The sequence below is a fragment of the Antrostomus carolinensis genome, unplaced genomic scaffold (genome assembly GCF_000700745.2).
Source record: "Antrostomus carolinensis isolate BGI_N321 unplaced genomic scaffold, ASM70074v2 scaffold676, whole genome shotgun sequence".
Taxonomy (NCBI): domain Eukaryota; kingdom Metazoa; phylum Chordata; class Aves; order Caprimulgiformes; family Caprimulgidae; genus Antrostomus; species Antrostomus carolinensis.
The window spans coordinates 12121-39842 of NW_010319540.1; the positions used below are offsets into that span (position 1 = coordinate 12121).

The following is a 27722-nucleotide window of genomic DNA, read 5'->3' on the forward strand; positions in this document are numbered from 1 at the left end:
TTGGAATTATCAGATGGATTTCCTATAGGGGTGATGTGAACACTGGTTTGATCAAATATATTTGGCAATGGAAACTGCAGCGTTCAGGATGATTTCTTATTTAATTTCATCCTGATTGTGAATGTTCCTTCCTCCTGTGCTAGCCAAGGCAGGGACCAGGTGAGGGTGTTGAAGAGCAATACTCATTTTTTCCTTGTTTGCAGTTTCACAACACAGCCTAGAAATCAGGAATGCTGTTGACATCAAAATGCGAAAAATATTCCCTGAAAGCAATGTTACACATTATTCTAGTGAAATAACTGTCTCCATACGTGTCAAGTTAGAGTGTGATTTACAGTGGGTTTTTTCTTTCCTGTGGCTTCACTGTTTCCTAACTAATTATATCTAATTTCATACTAAATGGTTATTCAAGACTAGAAGTGACGACTTTTTGGTACTTCTAAGTAAAAATGACTTTGGAGGTTATGACTGCATATTCTGCAGTTGTGTGTTTCAGTGCTTCATTGCTTCTGTTCCTGTTACAGGTGCATGTGACAGCATTGCAGCAATGAGTGGAATTTTAAAGAGGAAGTTTGAAGAAGTTGATGGCTCCTCACCTTGTTCGTCTGTGCGGGAATCAGATGATGACATTTCTAGCAGTGAAAGTGCTGACAGTGGTGATAGTGTCAATCCATCCACTTCTAATCATTTTACCCGTAAGTACTAAAGTTGTGTATCTAAAGAATTTTTCCTGTTCCTCAAAATTAAATAAATGGTATGGTTAGACAAACCTTATGATTTTAAACTGAACAGATGACAAAATAGACTCTGGTGTTCAGTTTGTGACTTACTCAAAATGACTTGCACACTTTTGCCTTCCTGTTAACTAGATAAAACTATTTGTCTTTGTAAAAATTGGAAGTCACTTGGAAACACTTGCCTGTTTGCTTTTTTGAATTATGTAGCTGTTCATAGTTAATGCTGGGAGTTGTGCTTAAGGTATTTCAAACAGGTACTGTAGGGAAGGTGCTTTAGGTAAGTTTATTTTCCTTACATAAGTGTAGTGCAGCTGTCAGCTATGTGCAGTATCATATTGGTGAGAGTTCTTCTCCAAAGAAGATAATAAGCTTTCTTTTATTTGGAACTGAGGAACATTGTGTATTGGACACGATACTGCAATAGTTTCTATTCTTCATATAGGGGAGGGCATCTCTGTACTAGGCAATGGTTTTGTGTACAGATAAGAATTTGGTTTTAAGTTTCAAAGCTATGTGTGCACATATATAGGAAGAACGAATTTACGGTTTATATTTGTAGTTTATAATATTTGTTTTAGGTGGTTATACTGTTTAGATAGCAAATTGCTGTTTTAAAAAGCAGAGGTTTGCCTCCTTCAGCTCTGTTGCATATAGACGTCTCCACTGGAGTTGGTGGCTATAAAGCTGTTTTCTTAAGACTGTGGGCAAAGGAGGAGGTGAGGCTCCTCATCACTGCACATATACAATGTTGTCCTTGTAATTACGTGGTTTAGATTGTGCCTAGAAATCACGCTTGTAGCATGTGATATGAGTGTTCTTATAACTGATTTGTCTACCAAATGCTGCTGTGTGGTTTGAGCTAGGGTTTGGATGTGAAGGTCTGAATCCTCTTTCCTCTATTGTGGAGGAACCCTTCTGTGCAAAGTGTTACACAGGCACAGCTTTCTGTATGTTTACATGTAACAATCCTGGTGTGCTATATTATATTTAAGATGCGGTATTAGTAGAGGACCTATTTTACTGAAATGCTACAAAGGATTAAGTGACCCAGTAAACCTCTTTGGTAGTATTAAGAAGTAGCTTGGTGACAAGATTATCTGCATGCTGATCTTTTAACTTCTGCATCTGTTTAAGGACTTAGATGATTATTCATCATAGACTGAAAGCAGTCCTTTTCCATCAAACAGTCTTTACCACCTGCGTAGAAGACAGCAATTTTATTGTGAATACACAGATAATACAAAGAAGACTCGTAATTCAGGGGAGAAACTTGGAAGTTGTAATACATGCGTGTAACAAAAGCTTTGATGGTAGTTGACACAAAAAGTAATTTCGTTTTTGAATAAAATCTGTAAGGGAAACTATAGCATTTCAATGTTATGGTTAATGAACCATATAACTGAGATATTTGTGGCCAGAGTAATAAATGTCTGTCTGTGCTCACACTCACACACGCATATATGTAGAAATCATACATACTGCATTTTTTAAAATACACATATATATATATATATCAGCTGGCGATACAGAAATAGAGTAAATTGCATGTGCATTTGTCTTTAATAGGGATGCAGAGCCTAAATTCCAATAAATCCATAGAGAATAATCCCACTATTATATAAGGCTGGTTTGGGAAGTAAAGAATTGAACAGGTGGCCTTGGTGCTGCGTTTGAATAGGCAAATCTCAAGGTCCTTAAGGAAGAGACTTTGGAGACTAGTTTCTATGGCACTGGAATGTGGCATCTTCCAGTGTCTGACATTCTGCTTTGCTCTTACTGTAATGCAGTGTATTTTCAGGAGCTTGGTAAAGGTAGTAATTTTTTCCTGGTAAGAAAGGTGGAGTTGTTGATGCTCAGATGAAGTATAGTATGTAAAGGGGGTTTTATCCCTACCTAGTTGCTTGCATCCTGCATCCGGACTCTTCCAATGTGCATCATTGTTTTGTAACTTTACCAAGGACACTCCATGTTGCCCTTGATGGGGAAGTCAGAGTTTGTTAATTTATTGTTAAAATGCTGCAAGTGAGACTTTGAACCTTCTTCTTCTTTCTTAGTATTAAAGCATATCAATTATGTGTTTACACGATCAACATCTACCAGTTAAGCAGTGATAGAAAAATCAGTTAGCTAGCCTTAGGCACATCTGCTCTATAAAAGAGCAACTCTGCACTAAAAAGGTGAGTATCAGTGATGATGTATGATAGCTGAAGTTAATCTGTGTTTGCAATAAGAATTAACCATGTTTTTTTTTAAAATACATGTGAAAGAGTAAAGATACTTGACAAATGCTGAAAGATGTTTTTAACTTGATAACTGTCTATCCCTAAAAAAAAAAAAGCATTTTTTTTGTTGAGATTGGATTTTTATTTTGTTTTATTTTCTTGAGTCTTCATGTGCTTTGATTCTGGAAAGAATGTTTCAATTGGGCAATTGGTGAAATTTTCATATACATGGGTTTTGTTTCATTTTGGTTTGCATCAGTTGGATGACACCAGTTGTGGGTGTGATGTTGGATGCTCTTCAGGGCAGGAGCACTTTTCTGTGTATGTATTTAGATTTTTTTTTAACTTCTAGATTTTTTTAAACAATATTATTTGAAAAAGCATATTTTGAGTTCTAGGAAGTGAGAAAAAATGAACTGATCTTGCCGAGGTACTTGGCCATGTCTTGTCAAAGCAGAGTATGTGGAAATTTTGTCAGTGTTCAGATATCATGAATACAGGTGTCTTACAGAGCTACTAAGTGATGCTCACTTGAAAACTACATGCAGATGTACAATAACAAAACTGTTAACAGTCTACATTGAAAGGTGTCTTGTTCATTTTTTAAACACATTCATCTCTCAAAATAAAAGAGCTTTCCTGTGCTAAATATTTGAATCCATACCTTTAAGGGAATGGGGGAAGGAAGAGTTCTGTGAGACTTTTTCAGTAAACAGACTGAAAAGAGCCAGTGCAGAAGAAATGCTGGCCAGATTACTTGTGTCTGTTACATGCCTGAGTACCTCCTTGCTGTAGGTTATCTTTCTAAGCCATTTCCTCACACTTTGTACCATTTGCTTTTTTCTTCTGTGAGATATTATCAGACCTGGTGTACTGCTTTCCTTCCAGTCCATTTTCATATAACTAAATCTGAAGCTCAGTATAAACTGTCTTTTACTGGCTGGAAACGTGGGGTTGTGGGTGACCTGTAGTCAATGCTGGGATCTATATGTTAATTCTCTAACTGAGCTTCTAAAAAATGCCTAAGTCTTATTTTTCCTTTCTAATTGACCTGACAAAGAGGTAATTTTTTAATCACTTGTAGCTACAAGTCTTTCAGTGCTTCAGCAAGCAGGCAGTTTGCATATTAATCTATCTAGAATAGCTGATGCATCTCAGTATTTACACAACCCTTGAAACAATATGTGTTGGGTCAGATAAACAGGAATCTTTCAGGTATCCTGCTCCATTAGCCTTAAGGTCAGTTTGGCCTGACAGCTAAATGAGGCACACAGCTGCTGTGGATCATTCAGGTGGGGCAGAACCACCAGAAGATAGCTTTGATCTCAGCAATTAACCCTGTAGTGTGATGGCAGTAAATACATGACTGAGTTGTCCTTAACTGCTGTCTGTTGTGACTACTACACAGGGATGTTACAGAGTTTCTTTAACAATATATCCATTTAAATAAATCAACAGCAACAACAACAACAACAACTGAATCCCTCCCCTAAGTTACAAGCATCTTTTTCTGAGTCACAAAATGAATTTACAGTGCATAAAGCATAGACAACTGTTAGCAGGTTCATAACAATAAATAAATAAATGTAGTATTTTCTTGGTCAGGTATGTGTGTATATGTATCTGCATATATTTAAATCTTTTATCAAATGGTGATGGAGCACCTTCATTACCATGGCAGACATAATCCCTCCCATCTTTTTTGCCTACTTTCCTCAGTCTATTGAGGTAATTTCCGTTTGATTCAGCAGGCCACTAGTCACACCACAGATGTAACTTAATGGATGCCAAAGCATATTACTAACCAGTCCACGTACCTGTCTCATTTCATGCCACCCCTCCACCCCCATAACAGAAAGAGGGGTGTTTGACTTCAAGTAGCAGTCCAAGCATGCAGGACTAAGAATATTTTTTCCCTTTTTCTGTAGAGGTAAGTGGCATACGGGGCAGGAGCACACCCAGTGCCATTTCAGCTCCTTGAATTGCCGTGTTGAGCTATGGCACCCCGCTGCTGTGTTTTATCAACTACACAGCAAGTTGTCTTTGGAATTGCCATTGAGGGTGTCAGTGCAATGCCCTGACAGTTCCTGTGATTGTGTGTGCTGGGTTCCACGCTCCAGCTCAGGTGTCGGGGATTCTTCCTGCCTTGTGGAGGCACCTGCCCCTACATGCTTGATCTATTTTTTCTGATAAAGAAAAATACCCAAATTGAACTTGCATAATTGCATGCAATTGAAAGGCCTAGGAAGACCTCATCAAATTCTGTCTTTTGCACTTTGGTGCTGGTAAAAACTCCCCATACCATATTAATCACAGGCACATCTCTTAAGAAACGTACTTTGAGGAGCTGCTGCTTTCCTTTGCCATTTCAACTTCAGTGTAGTGTAGCTGAAACTTCAAGAGTCATGCCTTGTCTTCTTCGCCTTCAGAGGCAGGTAAAATCTCCAGCACCAGCTTATCTGACAAGTTGATCAACAGGGGCTAGAACCATTGCACAGTTGTAGTTGATATGCTCCATCAGTTATCTGTATCTTGCCATTAACATTATCACTGTCATTAGTGAGGTTATCCTGCAGCCAGCTGTAATCATAGGTCATGTCATTTTGCTAATTAGGGTACTGTCTTTAAGAGTATTGGATGCCTTAGGTTCATTATGAATGTGGCTGGTCAGTAAGGCTTCTGAGTAAACCCTTTGGTCTCTAAATGCTCTCACCATCTTTTGATTTTACCGTTAAAGATAACAAGGAATTTGAAAATACAGATACATCCTCATTGCCCTTCTTTCTGTATGCCCTTAAATGTACTGTTTTGAATACTCTAGAGTCACTAACATACTGAGGTTGCTTCATCTATGTGGCCATGCAGAACTTGGAAGAAGGTAACAAATCTTTTGAAAGGTCTAGCTTCTCTTAAATTATCTTTATGTGAAGGATAAAGTTTTATTTGGTGTGAGGTCAGTAGCACCAGGCATTACCTGAGCTTTGAGCTTAAGCTGTATGTTTAATTGCTGGTTAATGATAGAAATCTAAATGAGTTAAAAGTGGTAATGCTGGCTTATTACAGGAAAACACTTAGAAGGTTTAGCTAAATGTAGGCATTCTTTTTGCATGGCATCTTGCGATTATTTATATTGCCTGCAGCCAGGCTTGGAATTTCCGTGTTAATGAGGAATGTGTTCTTGTTATTTGTTGACTCACGTTATGAAATGTAAACTAGTTGAGAGATCCACGTTTTTGATTTTAAAATAAGTCAGCTCATCTGGGCAGTAAACACCAAGAAATGCAAAGAAATTTGGTGGAATGTATTGAAATGTCTTCACTTAAATACTCATATAGAATGACAGGGCAGGGTATGCCAGGACAGGATCTTGCCTGCTGTCTTTCATCTGGAATAATGACTATTGTAGAGGGAGTTTTTAAAAAATGTAAAGAGGGGTTAGGAGGCAGGCTCCCACTGGTTTTTAGAAGGATTTTTGCAACTAACTCAACTTCTATATTTTTGAAAAGTTTTCTCCTATAAATTAGTGCATTTCATGTACTTTACAAACAGAAGGATAGGTTTTGCCTTACATGATTTTTTTTTGGCTTAGATAACATAAACAATTTTTTTTTGTTGAAGATGTTCATGGCATATGCAAAATACTTTTGCAAATGCAAAGTCATCGACAGCTAAATGGATAGTTGTATTTGTATCAAATGGCTATTAACAAAAGTAGCCCATAAGATGGGACAAAGGATTACCTGTAACGTCTTAGGAGAGTTCAGCAAATACAGTTGTTATGCATGTGTGTTCCTGTGAGGATCTGTGGTAGTGGCTTTCCTCCTCACGCTGTTCAAAGCTGGGGCCAAGGTCAGAAATAATCATCTACGAAACAGCAGCTGGCATTTAGAGAAAATGGTGAGGCAGAGAGCAGTTAACCATCCCCACTTCTCCCCACAGGCCGATTATATTTGCAGAACGGAGAAACTGGACTAGTATGATGAATGTCACAGAAAAACATTCTGGAGATAGACGGTGCTGATGAAGTAAACTTAAAGCTTTCACTGAAATCTCAGCAGTAAAACTCCAGCTTTTAGCATGCATCCCAGGAATTTAACATTTCTGGGAGATTTTAGACAAAACTCTAGGCAGTAAGGTAAAATGTTTAACTAAAGTGTGAATAGAAAAGCTCTCCTATTCCTGTCCAGCTTGTCTGTAAGCTAGTATTTTTTTAAAACCTTTTCAAGTGTAACATAAATAAATGTAGCATTAGGCAAGCATTCCCATCAAGCCCCTCCTGTGAGGTAAATTTAGCTTTGGCTTTACCTGAGGAAGGTGCCAGAAGGATGGCGCAGTGAAATGCTGCTAGGGTAGGGGTTGCTGTGCTGCAGCATTGTCCCTGTCCTGTCTAATTTCCAGTACTCAATGTACACCTTTCTGAGTATGCAGTTCCCTTCAAGACTTCCAGGTTCTATTTATTTCAGAAAATACCTCCCTGCCTTCAAGCCCACCTGTTTCTTTGGGAGGGTATATTGTTATGTTATAGCATTTCATCTTAATGTGGATTTCCAGCACGTAGAAAAAGTGTTTCATCGTTAAGGGTTTAAAATTTGTAAATGTAATGTATGGAGACTCTTAGAAAAATATCTTTTGGGCGGCAGTGGGATAGAAGGAGAGGTAAGAGACAGAGGTAGACGCAGTTTCTGGAATATGACCTTTCCCCAAATTTCTGTTTCCTGAGAAGATTATGAAGCAAGCTGGCTTTTATAAGTGATGTTCTGACCTGGATTATCATGATGGATTAGGTTTTGCTGTTCTGTGGTGTGAGACTTGATGAAACACTACATGGGAAAGTCATGGAGCAGGTGGAGAATGGTGTCGATCCTTCTTGCCATAGTGGTTTATATGGCACAGAGTATGTAAAAAGCAGACAAATGGGTAGTAGAGCATAAGAAAAGCAGCATTTCCTCCACTCTAAGACAGCTTTAATCTAAAAGTTCTCTTCATACATGTTTTTTCCAGCCTTTTGAAATTTTCATGTGGCTAAGATATTTCTGCGCTGGTGACGATGAATTGCTTTGCCTTGGTTGATGCGAGTGCTGGTAATCTGCCGGGTAGCCATATGGTTCACATTTATTTTTATGTGTCTTTGACATCAGGAGAATAGCTGAGGCAGCAGAAGAAAGTGCTTATGTCTTGGAGTTCATCCAGAAGTGAGATTATTTATGCTTCATAATCAAATACTAAACAGTTTTCTCAGTAAGAAATGTTTGAAAAACATGATGGGTTTAAGATGTCATTCCTGTCAGGATTTTGTAAAACTAGGAAGCAGGCTTTGCTTAGAATAGACGGATACAGCTGCAGCAGGATCTCTTCCTGGATGGATGGATTTGGATTCTGTTTTGGCCACTAAACACGCAGAAGGAAACACTTTGTCTTTCACTGGTTTCACCCTGCTGTAGCTCCACTGCCCAGAGAGCAAAATGATGATGTTTAAAGGTGAATGAAAAGCGCAGATGTATAGTGCGTGATATGTATGTGAGAGCAGTTCAGGAAAACTTTGTTTAAGTGTGCCAGCACATTATTAACTGCTGCTTACCTATTCCATCAGTTATAATTTCTTCATATATAAATGGGACTTGGATGTTTCTCATAAAGATACACTGGACTGCTAGTGTAAATATTGTTTTTGCCCTTTGGAAAATTCCTTTTCTTGGGATTTGGGAGTTGGATGGGCCCATGATGACATCTGTTACAAAGTTATAAGAAATATATGATGAATAAATATGATAAAACCTGAATTTTTTAAATGCTGAAAGAGTTGGGGGGGTGTCTTTCATTTTTCACAAATTCACAAATAGATAAATAATGGTTGTTCTCAGGGGAGAGAGCAGAAAATAGAGCTTGAGGTGGAGAAGGAAGGGGCAGCAGAAGCAGGTGCAGCACTGTATACCAGCTGTGGGAGGAGGCAGAAGCTGGGGATGTTGGGTGCAGGTGGCCCCTGCCAGTGTCATCTCCCTACACCTCTCTGGGCTGGGGCTCGGTTGGAAGGGTTAGCAGCTGAACAGCTCACCACCACCTGCAAAGGAATCTCCTCTGCTTCTAGCTTTTCACTCTGTACTTTGAAAATACCTTGGTGTGGGGTAGGGAGAGAAGGGCGCACAATTTCAGAAGTTGGAGAGCTGCTGATATATGGCTTTGAATAACCTGTGGAAAATGAGCTAGTAATAAAATTCTTCAGTCTCCCAATAATACATAAAGTGAAAAAAAAAATCACAGAATGTTAGGGATTGGAAGGGACCTCGAAAGATTATCTAGTCCAATCCGCCTACCGGAGCAGGAACCTAAATGGTTTGCAATACAGAAAGTAAGTGCAAAAAATCTTATAATTATGAGCCTGTTGGTAGGAATAAGGTGATGGCGACCATTATTGGTGGTTTCTTCCATAGAACTATGACACTAGGGAGACAGTCTTTAACCATAGTGTTCTAGTTACATTAAAATGTATTACAAAAATATTGACACTGATTTGTTACAAATGTGTATTGCTACATCTTTCTTCACCCTTGTCTGTTCACACATTCTTCTAGACATATGCTTGAACTTTTCTACTGTATAAATTGCTTCATTCTCTTTTATTAACTGTTGATGAACAAAGGCCTTTCTTTATTTTCTAACCTAAAGTGACTTGAATGGCTCTCAGTTTTCTTACCTTCGTTGTTGAGGAGTCTTTTTCCAAACCCAGAAAGTATTTCCTCACTTGCTATGTTTGTTTGGCGACAGAATTTCAGCACAGATCAAAGCTCTGTACAACATGCTTCATCCAGGATGAATCTGACAGGGAGGTTTTATTGTCAAACTGCTATTCGTAGTATTTGCCCTTCTCCCATTAATTGTCATTGTAACAGAGATTTATGTGACACAACAGCCTAAGTGAGAAAGAACAGCAGCCACGGAAGCTATTTTGCAGAACAGTCTTATTTTTTAAGGCTGCTGTGATTTTCATGATAGCTGTATATTTTTTTTTTACTTTGATACTACCTCCAGTTTTGACTTTAAAGTTTTATTTTTAGAATATCTTTGAAAAATGAATTAGTGAGGCCTCCTGTTTCATACAGATATACAGGACACACTGTGTCTGGAAAATCCATTTAATGCACTTGATGAAATACCTGTAAGCTTAAAAAAAAAAATAAAAATCTAAGAAACACTTAGTCTTTCTGGAAAAGAAATAGACCATAGACCATCTTGTATGCCATTACTGTTGGTGACTGGGCAATAGAAATTGTACTTTCTGTTTTGATAAAAGAAAATGTTACAACTTTAAATTGCAACCATTTTAATAAAAATGATGGTTATGTCTTAGTGTCCCAATGTAGGAGACAGTCCTTAAGTATGTGTATAATTTACCACCTATGGGAACAACCATAATGATGTTTTTGTGTTTATTCTGTTTTTAATCTTTTGACAGTTGATCTCCCTGTGTCTAGTAAACCACAGGCTGGGTAAGACAGGCTTACTGAGTCAAGGCTTAACCTGTGTAATTTGAAGGGGTGGTGGTGTGGAGGGTGGCAGTGTGTAGAAAAAGCTTGTTTTGAATTATACAAAGCTTATTTCATGTCGGTGTGAGGCTTATGAATAAATCACTGAAATCTCAATGTCTTGAATGACTGCTGAACAATTATTTCTGTTCTGTACTACAGTCAATGACTGAAAAAGGACCTTACTAAAATACTGAAAACTGAAGGACCATAATAAAAAACCAAACTTGATATCTAGTGTGTAGGCATCGTGCCATTCCTCAGGTCTCTGGCTTGCCACAGGTGTTCTTAAATTTTGGAAACCTTAGCAATTCCCTGAATGTTCAGTAGCCAGAGAAGTGCACAAACCAGGTATTCTGCATAAAGAGAAATGGCAGAAACACCATATGTAACCACGAAATAAATTATAACTGCTGTGGATAAAGAGAATTGTTATGATGGAGAGAGGTTAATAACTGAGAAAAAGATGAATAAGCGCATCCTACTGTGGATGTGTGCAGGCACATTGTGAACAAAGATAGCAGAAGGATAAGCACAAAGAGCAAGTTGTGTTTCCAGGGTGGGTTAACCGTGCTTGGGTTAAACAATTGTTTGCTATTAAAAGTTTTCCTTTAATTCTTTTGGTCTCACCTTCAGGAATTTTGTTTACAGACAACTGCCAGTTTTGCCATAAATGTTCTATAGTGCAGATGACCCGTGCTGTGGCTGTTAGCCCGGGTCCAGTGCTGCACAGATGAGGCTGTGCTGTTTCCAGATACTGCCCTGAATCTGCAGTGGCTGCTTTTGCATGGCTGAGAGCTGATAATCCTGCAGGACCTGACTTGACTCCATGAGGAGGCAGGCCAGTTGCAAGCACATCATTAACTGCTCTGCTAAACCCAGAAACTGAGCCACTCAAATTTTCAAATGCCAAAAATCAAAATTTCAGCAGTTGATATCATTTCAGAGGAGGAATTCTGACAGTCCTGTTTGAAGATTTCTGTGTCCGAAGACCTTGTTCAGATACAGTGACCTTTTCCAAGAGATAGTTCTGTAGCGGTAATTATGTTCTTAACAGTACCAACTTTCTCTCTGATAATAGGTATATTTTATGGATTACAGTTCATATGTATCTGTCAAAAATATTTAATTCCATATAATCTTGAAACAAGGAACTGAAAATTATATTAATTGTTTTAATACATAGAATGGAGTATTTTTTTCCTTCTGTGGAATATATCAGACTTGTAGTATATAAAGGTGTTAAAGATCATGTGTGATCCATAGGACAGTTTTAGGTGATGATGAATATTCCTCTTTCCTCCAGCATCCTTGCTTGCCATGAAGTGCTAGACCCAGGATGGTGGCGTTCATTTTCAAAAGCACCTTCTTGTTCCTGTTGACAGCGTGTGTCCAGCAGATGCTAAAACAGCACCTCTCTGCCTAGCAGACTCTGCATGGAGCCTTTTTGCACAGAACAGATGACAGTGGCATCCACTGACATCACTTGTTGCACAGGCAGATGGCATGTAAATGTTTTTTTGAGACTGGCCAAGCAAGGAAGCTGTTACTAGATCTCTTCTGGAAAAGTGTAGTGTTTGCACTCTCTTTGGATAAATTTTTAGATTAGGAGCTTTTGCTTCTCAGCACATCCTTTGAAACTGACTCCAGAGAGGCATGCAGGCCTTGCACAATGTGTCTGTCATTCTGAAGGGAGCGTACTAATTGATTAATGTCAATAAATTTTGTCTGGGCATATGTTCATGCGTTCTGATATGTCAGAAAATATGTATTTTGTATGTCCTTCTGCTCTATCCTGAGTTAAGCAGTTTCCTTAGCAGTAATTACAACTGATTCAAACGTACTATTAAAGGTGCAGTGCCTGCAAAATAACATACGGCCCTGACTCTTGGTAAGATGATCTTCTGGTTGGCTTGAAGCAATCAAGGTCTGAATGAGTTATAGAGCACTTGGTCCCTGATGCTGGAAAATGGTCAACGTTTCCATTCAATAATAATAACTTTTTTTTGAGGTCATATTAAGGCAGCCTTCTGCTCAGAGATTTTAGTAAGTATAGTAGAGCAAGAATGTAGTGCCTTTGCGGTGCTGACTGCTTCTTTTTCTGTCCTTGCTTACTGAGGTGGTCACAATTCTCCAGTCCCCTTTCTGACATCTCTAATCTATGCTTTTAGGTAATCAAATAAAATCCTGTCATCTTTTACAGTTCCTGCCTGATCTGTTCTTGTGAACAACATTCTCATAAATATGAATATATTCTGACTACTTCCTAGCAGTAACATAAAAGAGATGACTATGGGTGTAGTTACTCACAGAGCCTTAGTTCTTCCCTTCAGTGAGCTCTTGGGTCAGAAAGAGGCACACCAAAAGATAGGATGTGTTTCAGAAAAAATCACATGTAATCTGAGGGCTCTGAATGTTTATATACTTGCTTACTTAAACAGATTATCATATAATTTGTCTGACTAGGAACTATAACGTTCATAAATAAAACTATGAATTTTAATGACATTTACCACAAATGCATGTCGGCTCTCATGCTGTCTTCAATACAGCTGTATAGTGCTGGATTTATAGTGCTGGTGGTGTTGCAATTACAGTGTGCCAGCATTTTCTTGAAATTCAGCTTAGTTCTATTTTAACACAGGTTTTGTCAGTGATACATTAAAAAACCCAAACAACTTTGATGGTGTGGCACTTATAATTTAATCACTAAAAGTGCTAAGAACTATAAAGAAGTTGAAGCAATGTATTAATAAGCTCTTTAAGACAGCTCATGATGACTACAGTCTATTCAGAGACTGCTGACCAAAATTTTAGGCATAAACATATGGCAATGTATGAAATTCAAGTTCTAAATTTTGATAGCACACCCATGGGCAACCCCACTCCTCCCCAAAAATCCACAAAGTGGAAAAGCTCATTCATGTAATCTAGTTTTTATCACAGATTCCATTATTCTTTTTCAGGTGGAAGTATTTAGAAGGCAGAGACTTCTGCCTAGCTTCATGTAACTATTAATATTAGCGTGTAGCATGTGAATAAAACTTAAGGTTGATTTCTTTATGTATAGAAAGTAGTATGATTCGTGTCAGAGATTGACAGACTTGAAAAAAATGGAAGCACATTATTGCAGCATGTGGTATTCCTGCCAGTAAGCAGCCATGTCAGGGGTTCCATAGCTAAGGCCTAAAATAAACCTTATGTGGCAGATACTGAAGTTTACAGATGAAGATGCAGAGGCATTCACTAGCTTTGGCAATGTAAAGGCACAATTACCTTCTATTTCCTCATGAAACATATATATATATGTGTGTGTGTGTGTGTGTCTACATATATAAGATTAACCTTCTATCTTTTTTCCTTTAATATTTTGCTATGAGAGAGACTATTTTATCTTTCATTCCATTTGTGTCTTGTTCTTTTACGTGATAAAAAAAAACTGCTTACCCTTCAGTAGCTGTTATTTCTTCCGAAATAGAGGCAAGATCCAGTTGAGATCCAAAATAACATCAATAGTGTTATGTCAGAAATTGGATGCATCCCAGAATGGTTTAGATACCTCCTTCAGTAGGAGCAGGATTTTTTATTATGTGCTTTCCTGTGTATAAGGGCATATGGGCAGTGAGGGTTCTGACTCAGAGTATTTGCTTTCATACTAAATTGAAGGAAGATGTCACAATATCAAAATTACCCCATCTTCCAAACTCTAAAAATTTGGTTTTATTAAAAATAGATTTGTTTTGAAACTGTGGCATATATGAAAAAGAACAGTACATTAAAACAATATTTAATATCATGCAAAATTGACACACCCTTATCAGTTAGGTGGTTCTAACAAAATAACCCTCTTCCCCCAGTAAACACATAGAATCATAGAATGGTTTGGGTTGGAAGGGACCTTAAATCTAGTTCCAGCCTCCCTGCCATCAGCAGGGACACCTTCCACTAGACCAGGTTGCTCAAAGCCTCATCCAGCCTGGCCTTAAACACTTCGAGGGAGGGTGCATCCACAACTTCCTTGGGCAACCTGTTCCAGTGTCTCACTACCCTTTCAAGTGGGAAAGTAAAACCTTTCTGTAAATATTTTTGTCAGGCTCTGTTGATATGAGATTTGCTTAAACTTGCATGTTAGTTTAAACATGCCTAAGGTAACAGAATTTGTCTTTTGATTCCTCTGTGTACATCCTGCACCTGTATTGGGACACCCTTCACTGAGACCATGTATGCGAACATAGGACCCGAGTTCTTTATCTGTTTTATGTTTATAATCTAGCATACCTGCAGCATACCTGAGGAAGGGCCTGTCTTTCCTTCTATCATCTGCTTATCAGTATTTAGGAAAAATAATACTATTTCGATGTTTTACTGAGCCCAAATAGTTTTACGATTATGTCAGTATGGCCTACTGGCTGTAATTGGGTTACAGGACTATATTTTCTAATATACATTTTTCATACAGTTAGGTAAAAGATGCTGGGTTTTGGACTGAATTACTTAATGTAAAAGTTTTTATGCACATGATTAACATTTCCCGACCTAATAATATTATAGAACTTAATAATATTATAGAATGACAATAAACCAGACCTGTTACAAAACCAAGGCTGAAGGCCAAGTGCTTCCAATCTCTAGAGATGGTGCAGTTTTAGATTAGCAGTGTACACCATGTTGCTCTTACTGCTTTTATAGAATGGTTCCAAGTCTTTCAAGAGTGCTCAGGCACCTTTTAAATAATTTTACTGCCTGAATTCTCAACATCCTATTGCCATTTTGCAATAAATCAAATAAATCCGTCTGCTCATCTTAAAAATCAAGGAATGTCTCTTATCTTTCTTTAACATTTGTGTCTCTTGTTTTTTTGTTTATCTGTTTGTTTTTCTCTAAAGGCTCACCAGTGTTACCAGTAAGAAACAATAGATCAGTATCATTGGAAGGAGTTACTAACTGTCTGTAGAAAAAAGAACAATATTTAACAGTTAAAATTTGTCATTTGTTTTTAATCAATTTCATATGATACTGCATATGTATATAAGAAAAACTGAGCATGAGTGTGAGTGGAATCAGAAAAGAATTAGAAAAGACTAGATTTAATTTTTTGTCAAAATTGTACACATTAGAATATATATATATATTCTACACACACACTCACGTGTATTCAGTGGATGGCAGCAGAAAGAAGGATGAAGGTAAAGAAAAAGGAAGTGGTTCTGATTATTAATCAGCATTATTCCTGTATTATTTTGTGATGATGATGATATGAATTTCTGAGACAGTCTGAAACACTAAACATATTGCCTCTATAGTTTTCTAACACTAATTTATCATTTGAGATTATAAGAGATGGGAATCTTTTCTGCCAATGTGATCCAGTGCTTTACAGATGTCGCTACAGATCTCTGCAGCTAAGCCTTGCTGACTCGCTGACAGAACAGTAACGGTGTGCATAGACCTGTGGGAGACACCAGTCTGCTCTTCTCCTCATTGCTGTCATATGCAATATCGTTGGGTTCGCAGGGTTTTGAAGTGGAGCGAGTCAGTGGATCACCGACTTTGTGAAAGGTGACACTGTGAAAGAATTCCTTTTGCTGGGAATTATTTGCTTCCTTGGTAAAAGGTTAAAACATTTTTATAATGCTATGGGAAAGCACAACTGTCCTGGCCAAGAATTTATCTTCTAAAGTAGACAATAGTGTTCATTATTGTAGCAGTTTGTAATGGCTTCTAGGTTTGCACACATGGTAAATGTTTCTAATGTTATCTCCTCATTTAGATTGCACACCTCTGAACTTTAGCGTGTATATGGGTATTGTTAAGGTAAATGGAACTACACAAGTGACAAATTTGCTAGATGACTGGAAGTTATCATTCATATTGTAATCTGCATCTGTTCTAGCTTCTTCAATCCTGAAGAGAGAGAAGCGGAAGAGAACAAAAAATGTCCATTTTAACTGTGTTACTGTGTATTACTTCACGAGAAGGCAAGGCTTCACCAGTGTTCCCAGCCAAGGGGGAAGCACACTGGGAATGTCTACTCGCCACAACAGTGTGCGCCAATACACACTTGGAGAGTTTGCGATGGAACAGGAGAGGCTTCACCGAGAGATGTTAAGAGAGCATCTAAGGGAAGAAAAACTCAATTCTCTAAAATTAAAGGTAAAATTTTTTCAAGACTTTGATCCCTGCCCTGTTTCTTTAAATGAGCAGTGTCAGATCTATATAGGTCCCGTGTGTGTTTTAAACAAAACCATTTCCTTTCTATCATCAACTCCATTTTCAATCAAAACAATGACATTTTTCATTCTTTTTATTTTACTGAAGACATTTTTCTTCAATATTACCAAGAGCTGCTGTAGCTCTTGTTGATGTGTACTTCAGAGTGCTTTACAGGGAGGTTGTTGTTTACTCCCTGTTATCTACACAGAGGAAAACAAAGGCAGAGAGTGGTGGAAGTTCACTTCGAACAGGGTGTCCAGCAGAAGTCTGGAAGTGCCAGGAAGAGAATGAGTCTCTGAGCCCTTGCACAGTGCCCTATCAGGCAAGGGAATGGTAACATCCCAACTACAGAAAGTGAAACAACTTATTTGCTTGGCCAACTTGAGCGAATTTGGCAAAAAGTAAGAAACAGTAATATTAAAAATGCTTTCTTTTTTCAGTGTACTAATTTATAGGATCATGCATCTTTAATATTTCACCATAGAATCATAGAATGGTTTGGGTTGGAAGGGACCTTAAAGATCATCTAGTTCCAACCCCCCCTGCCATCAGCAGGGACACCTTCCACTATACCACGTTGCTCAAAGCCTCATCCAACCTGGCCTTGGACACTTCCAGGGATAGGGCAGCCACAACTTCTCTGGGCAACCTGTTGATGTGTCTGACCACCCTCACAGTGAAGAATTTCTTCCTAATATCTAAACTAAACCTACCCTCTTTCAGCTTAAAGCCATTACCTCTTGTTCTATCATTAGTTGCCCTTTTGAAAAGTCACTCCCCAGCTTTCTTGTAGCCCCTTCAGGTACTGGAAGGCCATTATAAGATCTCCCCGGAGCCTTCTCTTTCCAGGCTGAACAGCCCCAACTCTCTCAGCCTGTGCTCATAGGAGAGGTGCTCCAGCCCTTGGATCATCCTTGTGGCCTCCTCTGGACTCGTTCTAACAGGTCCATGTCTTTCTTGTGTTGGGGGCTCCAGAACTGGACGCAGCACTGCAGGTGGGGCCTTATGAGAGTGGAGTAGAGGGGGAGAATCACCTCCCTTGATCAGCTGGCCACACTTCTCTTGATGCAGCCCAGGATATGGTTGGCCTTCTGGGCTGCAGGTGCACATTGCCAGCTCCTGTTGAGCTTCATGTTCTTCTCTTCGGAGCTGGCCTCAAGCCACTTATCGCCCAGCCTGCATTTGTGCTTAGGAAAAGCTCCAGCCCAAAAAGATGTCTGTATTAAAGAAGAAATATGTCAGACAAATGAACTGGCTGTGTCAGTTCAGCTAGTTAGAACAAATATTGGCTACAGCTTTGAAGCTGTCTTTTTAAATATAGCATAGGAGAGGAAAGAAATTGTGTATTTGAGTAGAGGAGAACAGAGAAGGGGATTGTGTTCTTGGAAGTGTTCCTTCTGCCTCTTTAAAACTGGTGGCAAAACTTCTGGTTTTGTTGTTTTTGTAGTGGATGAAACGCTTCCTGTGTAATGGCTTGTTATATGGATTTTAGGCTCTTTTTCAGTTAAATACTGTAATTAAAAGTGAACAATATTTAGAATTTCCTACAAACTGCTGTGCTCCATAGCCTCTTCTTTTGTGATATTATATCTCTATTCCAGATACTACTACGGTTGTCCAGAGCAAAATGGCACCCTCCAAGTTTAAGAAATGCCTTTCAGCATTTGTCCCATAGGATGAACTATGTTCATGAGTTCTATGTCTGAACTCCTGAAGAAGTGTATGTGACCCTTACTACTGTAATTATGTTTTTTAGTCTCCTAATTGTTTTTTATTTGAATAACTAAATAGATTCTTAAATAGTTCATAAAATTTGAACTGTCAAAATGAAAGCAAACAAACTTAAAATCACTCAGGGCAAAGGTAAATTAAAGATGGATATTTAGATGGGTTAGAAACCAAAGGCTACAGGGTTAGTAACTTATCACTAGATATAGATTATAACTCTAAACATCTGGCATCACAGGATCTTGAGAGCATCAAGTTTGAATTGAGCTGTGTCAGTGTAACCAATGACTGTGTAGATCCCTTGCCTGACTTCCAGGAATGAGCTCAAAGAGAGGAATCCTCAGTGGAGTGAGTGAAAAATAGTAAGGCATGCAAATATTTCACTTTTCTTTTTATAGCAGAAAGTTAGTAAAGAAAAATTACAGATCCTATTTAGCTCTAAAGATTGGATGAGGCCTTTTAGCCTTGGTCTGTATGGAGTAGAGTTTGGTCTTTGTGCTTTCATAATTCTCCTCTTAGCTGGGATGGATCTCCTTTCTTCATTAACTAACTTATTTCACTCCAGCTCACTGTTTTTTGGGGACATGGACTCTACTTTCTGCTCCTCTTTCAAATACGTGTTCTTCCATCTTCCTAGTCATTTGCTTGAGGGGATGGTAATCTTTACTGTGACTGTTAAGCTCCTGCAAAATCTCTTCATAAGTAATCAGTGAATAAGGAAAGCCTGATTTGCATTCCTCCCTATGTCCTAATTCCATCTCCTTTTCCTAAATAGAAAAGTCCCTTCCCCTACACTTAATTCAGCAGTGGTGGGATTCTTTCTTCATTGATCCTCTGCAGTTGATGTGGGAATAATTTGCTATCATGTTCTGAGACTACCAAGCTGACTCCAAAGTTTCAATTCAAATATTAAGAAACTGTGGTTAGGTCTTCAGAGTCTTGCAAGTAGCTTAAAGAATGGTAACATCTTACTAGTGTTAAATCTTTTACTAAACTAAAGTATTTCTCTTCAGTCTAGAGCATGTAAAAAACATAGGGAATAGAAAACTTCCTTTTTGAACTAGTCCACTAAACTCAGCTTAGTCACATCCCTGATTATACACTTAGGGTAAAACAAACCAAACCAAAACAAAACTACTTTCCCTTCTAAAAGCAAATCCAGGCCTCAATGAATTAGTAAAGAATCGCTGCAAAGCACTGAGCATGTTTTATTTGCTTAAGACAACTGGGCCTTGCTGATTTCCCATTCTGGAGATGGAAGAGCTGCTTGGTCATTCACGTGGATTCTAAACAAACACAAAAAGGAAACGCTATAGGTGTCAATTACGCTAAGGTGTCAATTGCGATCTTTAATGAAAATGCATTAATCAAGATTTGGATCAAACTTACTGTACATTGGTACAGAAAAATGAAGAAAATTAAGTAGGGCTAAGTTTGCTCAAAAAGGTTTTTATGTTTAAAAATCATTATGCAAACAGAAAGTAACATTTTCCATGTGGTTTTTAATTTCAGTTTCCCTGGTTTTTAATTTTTTGTATTGCATTAAAATATACAAACCTGTAGGTAGAGGTGTTCTCTTGTAGAGAATGCTTTCTTCTCTTTGCTACAGAAAAAAGAGAAATACAGGAATATATTGGAACTGAGTTTTCATAATATTAGGTAATGTTTATTATTTTACTTGCTAAAAGTGAAGAACCAAATAAGAAACTTTTCTTAATTAAAAGCAGCTAAAGACTGTAAAATAATCTTCAAAGTCACTTCTTTAGCCATTTAGCACCAGCGCTTTGGTGTAAACACTGCTGACAGCGGCATAAACGCTTGTTAGCAGCAGTCTGAAAATCCTAATGGCAAGGTGGACATAAAAGCCATCTTGTCAAGATGAAAGGGTACAAAGTAGGCTTCACCATTTGAGAAAACATTATGAGTAAGCACAGTAAATTAGCTGATATGGTCCTTATTGCTTATTTGTAATGCCTTCTCAAATTAAGATCTATTAAAATGATTAGTATGACCCTAGTAATGTTAAGGCTCCTGGGTCTGTGGACACAGTTGGTTTCCTTTTCGGAAATTGTAATTTCCAGCTAGGGCATGAAAAGGTGTCTAACCTAAATTTTTCATGTTTTACAGAGTTGAAGTGAATTTCACCCAAAGGTTTCACATATTAATTGGCCCTTGCGTTGTTCTGTTGTCATGACATTAACCTTGAGCCTTATGAGAGAAATATTGCCTGTCTACAGGTTTTATTCAGATGGACAATATTATGAAAATCAAGAGAACTTAATGTTTCCCTGAAGTTCTGTATTGGAAAATGTGTTTGATGGTTCTTGATAATCTTCCTCCTTCTGTAGTTACCTGACTATTTGTTTGAGAAACATTCAGATCTTTCATATCATTAATTCATTTGTTCTTTGTATGATAAAATTGAGAAAAAAAAAAAAAAAATCAGAGGCGACAAGAAGTTAGTCATCCAGCAAAGGAGTCAGGGGCTAAGCTGCTTTGAAATGGCAGCCGGCAATCTAATGCCACCTGATGCCCAGGCATTGGACTTTACAGCCTGCTGGGTGCATATGGTATTCAACATATGACTGGAGTCATTCCTTGATGCTCTACCACAGTGTAGCAAAGCAGTTAAGATTTGCAGGAAGAGGAGGAGGAGGAGGAGGAATACATGGTTCTATAGGTGCCTTTGTAAACTGAGCAGTTACAGCATTCACTTAATGGGTAAGAGCCCTGAAACTTATTTTTTATTAAATAGTAACTAAATAAAACACTATTTTAGTGTTTTATTTTTATTATTTATTACAGAAGCAGGGATTAGAATTCCTCCCCTTCCCCACTTTCAAACTTAAATTCTGATAGGCACTTAAATAGCAGTGATCTGCTTAAGGACTAGTTCAGAATTTGTAAGTAGGTCATTCTCCTATTATACAAAAAAAGGAAAGCAAAGAAACATAAATAAACTGTACTTATTTGTACCTAGCTGTCAAAAAAATGAAAAATATACAAAAAATTAAGGATCCCATTCTGGATTTGAACATTCAGGCTGAGTTGCATGTACAGTGGAGTATTCCCTCCCACTAGCTTCAGACAGCTAATTCAAGATGCATTTAATTGCAATGTAAATTTACCTGTAGATTATACAGAAAAAGGATGACTTCTAATGTTGCCTTTCCACCCTTACTGAACTAATACATTGAAATACCTCATGTAAATAATCTCTCCACAGTCCCAGGGCCAGGCAGAACTGATTAGGGAGCTGTTACCCCCTCTTTTCCTAGCCACTGTAAAGTGAACTGAATAATGGAAAACAGAGTAAGAAAACAACTTAAAGGAAGTTTGAGAGGACGTTTTGAAAATGCCTGTATTTAAGATGAAGAAAGAGCTAGAAGTATATGCACATAAAGAGATTTTAATGTTACAGGGATAACAGGCACGGTAAGTAAACTGAAACTTAAAATAAAATGAAGGCACTAAACTCCGAAGGCTGCAGTTACAGAAAAAGATTGAGAATACATTGAAAAGAGAAGGAAACAATAATGCCTATAAAGTGGAATCGTAAAAGTGGCAGAATACCTCTGCATGAACTTAAGTACAGTGCTGAATTGTTAAGGGATGATTACTGATCTCAGGAGAGTTTTTCTTTGTGCAGTGTGATGTGTACATGTTCACTGTGTGTAAGGACTACCAGTCATGACACTGAGACTCTTCTCCTTCAAAGGGAAGAGTATTCCTTTTAAGCTGACTTTACAAGTCAGGAATAATTAGGGTTTTTTGTTTTTTTTTCTGTGATTGTATTACACACTTGTTATAAACACAGAATTGCAGCTACAAAAGAGAGTAAGCAGTCTGCAGGAGCTCACCATCAAGTAATTCAGTAATACCATAAATGACAGTTACAATCAAAAAGATGGTGGAAAGGACAAACTTCAGTGCAGTATGGTTTTTTTTTAATTTTCCTTAGGAATATATGCACCCCTTTCTATACGAGATGAGTTACAGGAGTATGGTACAGAGGTGTGCTATCTTATGAAAGTAGCACTGGATGTTTGTACTTGATGCTCATGGCCATTTAAGTTTGAAACAATTTTTGAAAGGCTTGAGAGCTAGACTCTTGTACATAATAATAATAATCATAATAATAATAATAATAATAATATAGTGTCAGGATATTTACATCTACAAGGGCTCAAAAATTCATATCCTTAGGAAAGGAACAGCAATCTGAAAACTTTTCTCAAGATACTCCATAAAAGGTTAAGAACTTAGTTCCTTTTTTCTAAGTTTATTCATTCATTAACTTCCTAAGACTGATCTGGATGATTAGTGAAATACTAAAATCCATGACAACACCAAACTAAACAGGTTATTTTCAGGACCAAAGTGGACTAGAAAGAACTTCAGAAGAGCTATATGCATCAGCGCTGTGAAATACATCACAAAGAAACATGAAGTAATGTAGGTAGAAAGGGGCAAAATAAAGTGACTTCCAGGCTTAAAATTGTAAACTGAAGAAGCAAATATAGGAATCTGCCCAAATGATTAAGTGGAAATACTGCTTTGTGACCTCTGCTGTACAAACATCAAACAACTTGTCAGGCTAAAGAGGAACAGGATACCAAATCATACATAAAATACACCATTTTACAAATCTGTGATGCATTGTAATTTAAAATAACGTTGGTAGTATAATTACTATCTCAAAAGGAATATTGAAGTACTTCAAAGAGTGCAGAGACAGGAACTAGAATCAATTAAGGGCTCAAAAATTATCTTATGAAACAATATAGAAAAGACTAGAATTTTAGAAAGGCAAGAGATCTGGCAAACAATGACAAACGATGAAGGACATAAAGAACAGATAAGAAATTAGAAACTTAGAAATAAAACCCACTAGCTTCATGACAAACATGAAACTAAAATGTGTATTTCATTCATACATTTAAATGTGAAAGAACTGCCTTTTCCACCCTATCTGTAATCATATTCTGGAGCTTACTGGCAGTCATGCAGCATTTTTACATATGACTTTCCGCATTCCTAATGCATATATTCACATCTATGACATCTATATATGTATGCAAGTATAATTTAAGGACTTTCTTAATTGTTCTGTGCAACAGATGACAAAGAACGGTACAGTGGAATCTGAAGAAGCTAATACCCTGACACTGGATGACATTTCTGATGATGATATTGATCTAGACAACACGGAAGTAGATGAGTACTTCTTTCTACAGCCCCTGCCGACAAAAAAGCGAAGGGCATTGCTGCGAGCTTCTGGAGTGAAGAAGATTGATGTGGAAGAAAAACACGAGCTGCGGGCCATCCGCCTGTCCAGAGAGGATTGTGGCTGTGACTGCCGCATGTTCTGTGATCCAGAAACTTGTACTTGCAGTCTTGCAGGCATAAAATGTCAGGTAAATGTCTATATTATTTTCGTTATTTAACTATCAAGGGGAGAGGGAAGGTTCTGTGTGCATGCACATGCGTGTACTTTTTCTTCTTAAAGTTATAACTACTGTAAATTAATTAATTATTAAATGATAGCATTTGTGGATCTCAAAACAGTTTTTTAAAGCCCAGATTTAAGAGTATAAAGTGTGGACTACAATCAACTCCTTAATGTCTGTCTGTATTTTATGATTGGTTTAGGCACTTACATTGTTTAGGTGTTTTTGTTTTTTTGTTCTTATAAAAATACTCTGCTCCTCATGTTCCTTTTCAGTCTTTATCAAAATATGCAGATGGAGACAACAAAAGAATTCATAGCCTGCAGATTTGAGACAGGATATTACCTTTTATTTTCATATACTATCCAAATGTGAATTATAGTCCAAACTCAATGAGAAACAACGAATTAAACTCTATGGTACCATCCTTTATTTAACATGCATGATACTTAAAATACATGCATGATAAATTTGCATGTAGGCAATAAAAAATACATCTGCTACTATAGCAGGTAGTTTTTCCTCTGCAGACTGAAAATGTACACTTACATAGTGTCCTATGTACAGCTCTAAATGTCCCAAAATGTTCCCTAAAAGATGTTACCATGAGTTGCTGTTACACAGCTGAGTTGATTTCTTCCTGAATGCATTTTTCATAATTTCTTAAATCCAAGCTAAAATTTATCTACGGATTTAAATAATATACTCTCTTTGCTTTTCCTGTTTTCATCTTCATGTGTGGGGAAGATGTTGTGTTACATGGTTCTCCTCTGCATCATATTTGATGTTTAGGTAAAATCGTAGACTTTAAGCTATCTGATTGAACTATCTGACTTGTGGATTCAGTCACGTTTTTAGAAATTTAAGATGGCTATTACTAGATATAGTTCTGCCCATAGTCTGTTGAGCTTACAATACTGAATCTACAACTGACTGTAGTATCTTTTAAAATGTACTTGAGTTTTTATTCCTGCTTTCTGTGGTCAGGTGTCCCCACTGTCAACTCTGTAAAAGTTTTTATGTATGTCATTCATTTTGTTTCAATAGGTTTCTAGTTTCCCTGATTTTTACAAAATTTTAAGACTCTCTCTGATTAATGCTTTTGCCTGATTGGAGCACACGTGAAGTAAAGCTGTAGCAGATCCATAAATAGAAAAGTACATGTTTTTTGTTGTACCTTGTAATGCTTTCACATATGGAACAGAAAGGTATTTTTCCTACTCTGCAACACCATTGCAGGTATGAGTCCCTTACTGCTCCTGTCAGTAGTGCTAAATTCCAGGGCTAACTCTCTCAATTATTGTTAGCTTCAAATGCTCTTACAAGTACTTCTCAAAGTTACTCCCACTTCACTATTGTATTTCTCTAGGCTGTTTAGGTTCTGTCGTAGCACCAGGTTTATGCCATGTATTGTTAATCTGTTTTCTTTTTTTTAAAAGGTGGATCGTATGTCTTTTCCGTGCGGTTGCACTAAAGAAGGGTGTAGCAATACAGCAGGTAGAATTGAATTTAATCCTATCCGTGTACGGACTCACTTTTTGCACACAATCATGAAACTTGAATTGGAGAAAAACAGAGAGCAGCAAGTTCCAGCACTGAATGGCTGCCACAGTGAGATAAGTGCACACACTAGTTCTATGAGTCCACAACCCCATCCGGTTGAATATTCAATTGCAGAAAATTTTGAGATTGAAACTGAACCTCCGGCTGCAGTTTTGCATTCTCAGGCAGCCGAGGACTTGGACTGCGCAGGGGAAGAGGAGGAAGAGGAAGATGGGAGTAGCTTTTGTAGTGGAGTTACAGATTCTAGCACGCAGAGTTTAGCCCCTAGTGAATCAGATGATGATGAAGAGGAAGAGGAAGATGAAGAGGAAGATGAGGAGGAAGAAAAAGCAGATGATTTTGTAGAAAGCATGGGCTCTCATGCTGATATGGTGCCTCTTCCTTCTGTCCTTTGCTACTCTGATGGAACTGCTGTGCATGAAAACCACTCTAAAAATGCCTCATACTATACTAACTCTTCAAATCTGTATTACCAAATAGAGAACCATGTTGCTGGCACTGTTAACCAGATCAGTGAGACTTATTCAGAAAGGGATGCTGTCAAGAATGGTAGTCTTTCTCTGGTGCCTTACAACATGACTTCAGAACAGTTTGTTGACTACACACGGCAATCAGAGGAAACTTTTAGCAGCCCTCATTACCCTTCTGCAAACCCCTCAGTGATTGTTTGCTGCTCATCTTCTGAAGGTGATAGCAGTGCTCCATGTAACAGTTTATACACTGAACACAGGCCAAGTCACCCGCAAGTGGAATTTCACTCATACTTGAAAGCTCCTTCTCAAGATGGCTTTGTTTCAGCTTTGAATGGCGACAGTCGTGTACCAGAGCATCCTGCTGAGAATTCACTAAACCTCCCAGAAAAGAGCAGACTGCACGAAGAGTGCATCAAATCGCCAGTGGTAGAAACAGTACCTGTTTAATATTAAAATTATTCTAGGACTGACTTCCTGTATTAAAATGCACTCACGTTGGATTTCCTAGAACCTTACTTTTTTAATAAGTAGACAACACTTGGACTACAGTCAATGTTCCAGACACGTTTTGTTTTCTCAAGCTACACTGGCAGTGGTATTGCACAAAAATAGTTCATGTAAAGATTTAAATAAAAATAATTAAACTGTCTTCTGATAAAAATAAAACACGTAAGTAACTCAACACATAAAGTAGCCTACCTGTTAAAGTATGTGAAACCTGCCAAGCTATCTGAATCAAGGCTTCATGTTTTTTGATTGTTGGGCCTGTGCAAGATTGTTAAAAACGATACTTTTAAATAATCATGTTTAGAGTCTTGATTTTCAACATATCTACAAAGATGGTAAGTTTAATGTAAAAGTAACTGCTGTACAAAAAAGTTTTAATTGTTCTGTACTGTATGTATTTTATTTATGGTAGTTGAATACTCACGTTTTGATAAAAATGAACAGCATGTTCATTTGAGCAGAAGATCCATAGCTAGTTACAAAGAGCATGACCATTCTTCAGCTGGAGTACCATATATTTTATTTTTATTTTTATTTTTTTAAATACCATTTCTGGTGAATTATCTTGAAATGCATTTTTAGGGTGTAGTCTTTTCTCTTTTACTGTTCTTGACAAACAGAGGAGTCAGAAAGGGGGCATTTACATCTTCTAGAAAGGTGAAAGGTAGACAATCCTCCATTAAAATTAAAATCAGTGGTATTCCAGAACTAGTACCCCCTCCCCAAAGAAAAATGATGTTGTATATAAAGGCAAAGCAGTAGCTTAAGCTTGCACAGCACCTTTTTAGCCCAACAAACATTCAGAAACTTAAGCACTTTAGTGCCATTTTGCAGTACTGTATTAACTGCGGGAACTGTGAATTATTTTGGAGAAATGCCATAGCTCCAGACTCTGAGGTGTATGTAAGATCTTAAAAGTCATTGTAACAAAACCTGTACATTTTTCCCAAGCCAGTTTATGAATATGTCAGTAGGTAATTTATAAAAGCAGGGTCTTGCTGATCGAAGTTTAACTGAAGCAGGGAAAAAAAATGGGGAATTGTCTAGATTTCCTACGTATTGAGCAGTTTTTATGAAATATGAGACTGGCTTTTGTGGACTTCTGATCGTGTCTCAAATTTACAGAATCATTTGATCTAATTAGGAACCAGTAGATGCAGTGAGGAAGCATAGCCTCAGAAATTTTATATCTGCTGAAGTTTGCAAGCAAAATAGCACGTGCATCACAGGGATATCTGTTACTTTGTACTCCATTTGTTTTAAAATTAAATGGGACTTAAAATACCTGCTGTATCTCCACCTTTAATTT

At 37.7% G+C, this 27722-nt stretch overlaps 1 protein-coding gene across 1 annotated transcript; it reads left to right on the top strand.

The window, feature by feature from the left end:
• Positions 1-532: 532 nt before the first annotated feature.
• On the top strand, positions 533-26398 carry CSRNP3 (cysteine and serine rich nuclear protein 3). The gene is made up of 4 exons (XM_010169251.2): positions 533-695; positions 16373-16632; positions 23541-23837; positions 25310-26398. The coding sequence occupies exons 1-4, from the start codon at positions 548-550 to the stop codon at positions 26351-26353; spliced, it is 1749 nt and encodes a 582-aa protein (XP_010167553.1). The 5' UTR covers positions 533-547; the 3' UTR covers positions 26354-26398.
• Positions 26399-27722: the final 1324 nt, after the last annotated feature.

Bases quoted from the DNA above. Each gene is read 5' to 3' on its own strand.
- CSRNP3 (XM_010169251.2), top strand. From the start codon at position 548: ATGAGTGGAATTTTAAAGAGGAAGTTTGAAGAAGTTGATGGCTCCTCA. The intron at 696-16,372 runs GTAAGTACTAAA...CATCTGTTCTAG, and splicing joins CACTTCTAATCATTTTACCC to CTTCTTCAATCCTGAAGAGA. The intron at 23,838-25,309 runs GTAAATGTCTAT...TTTTTTTAAAAG, and splicing joins TTGCAGGCATAAAATGTCAG to GTGGATCGTATGTCTTTTCC.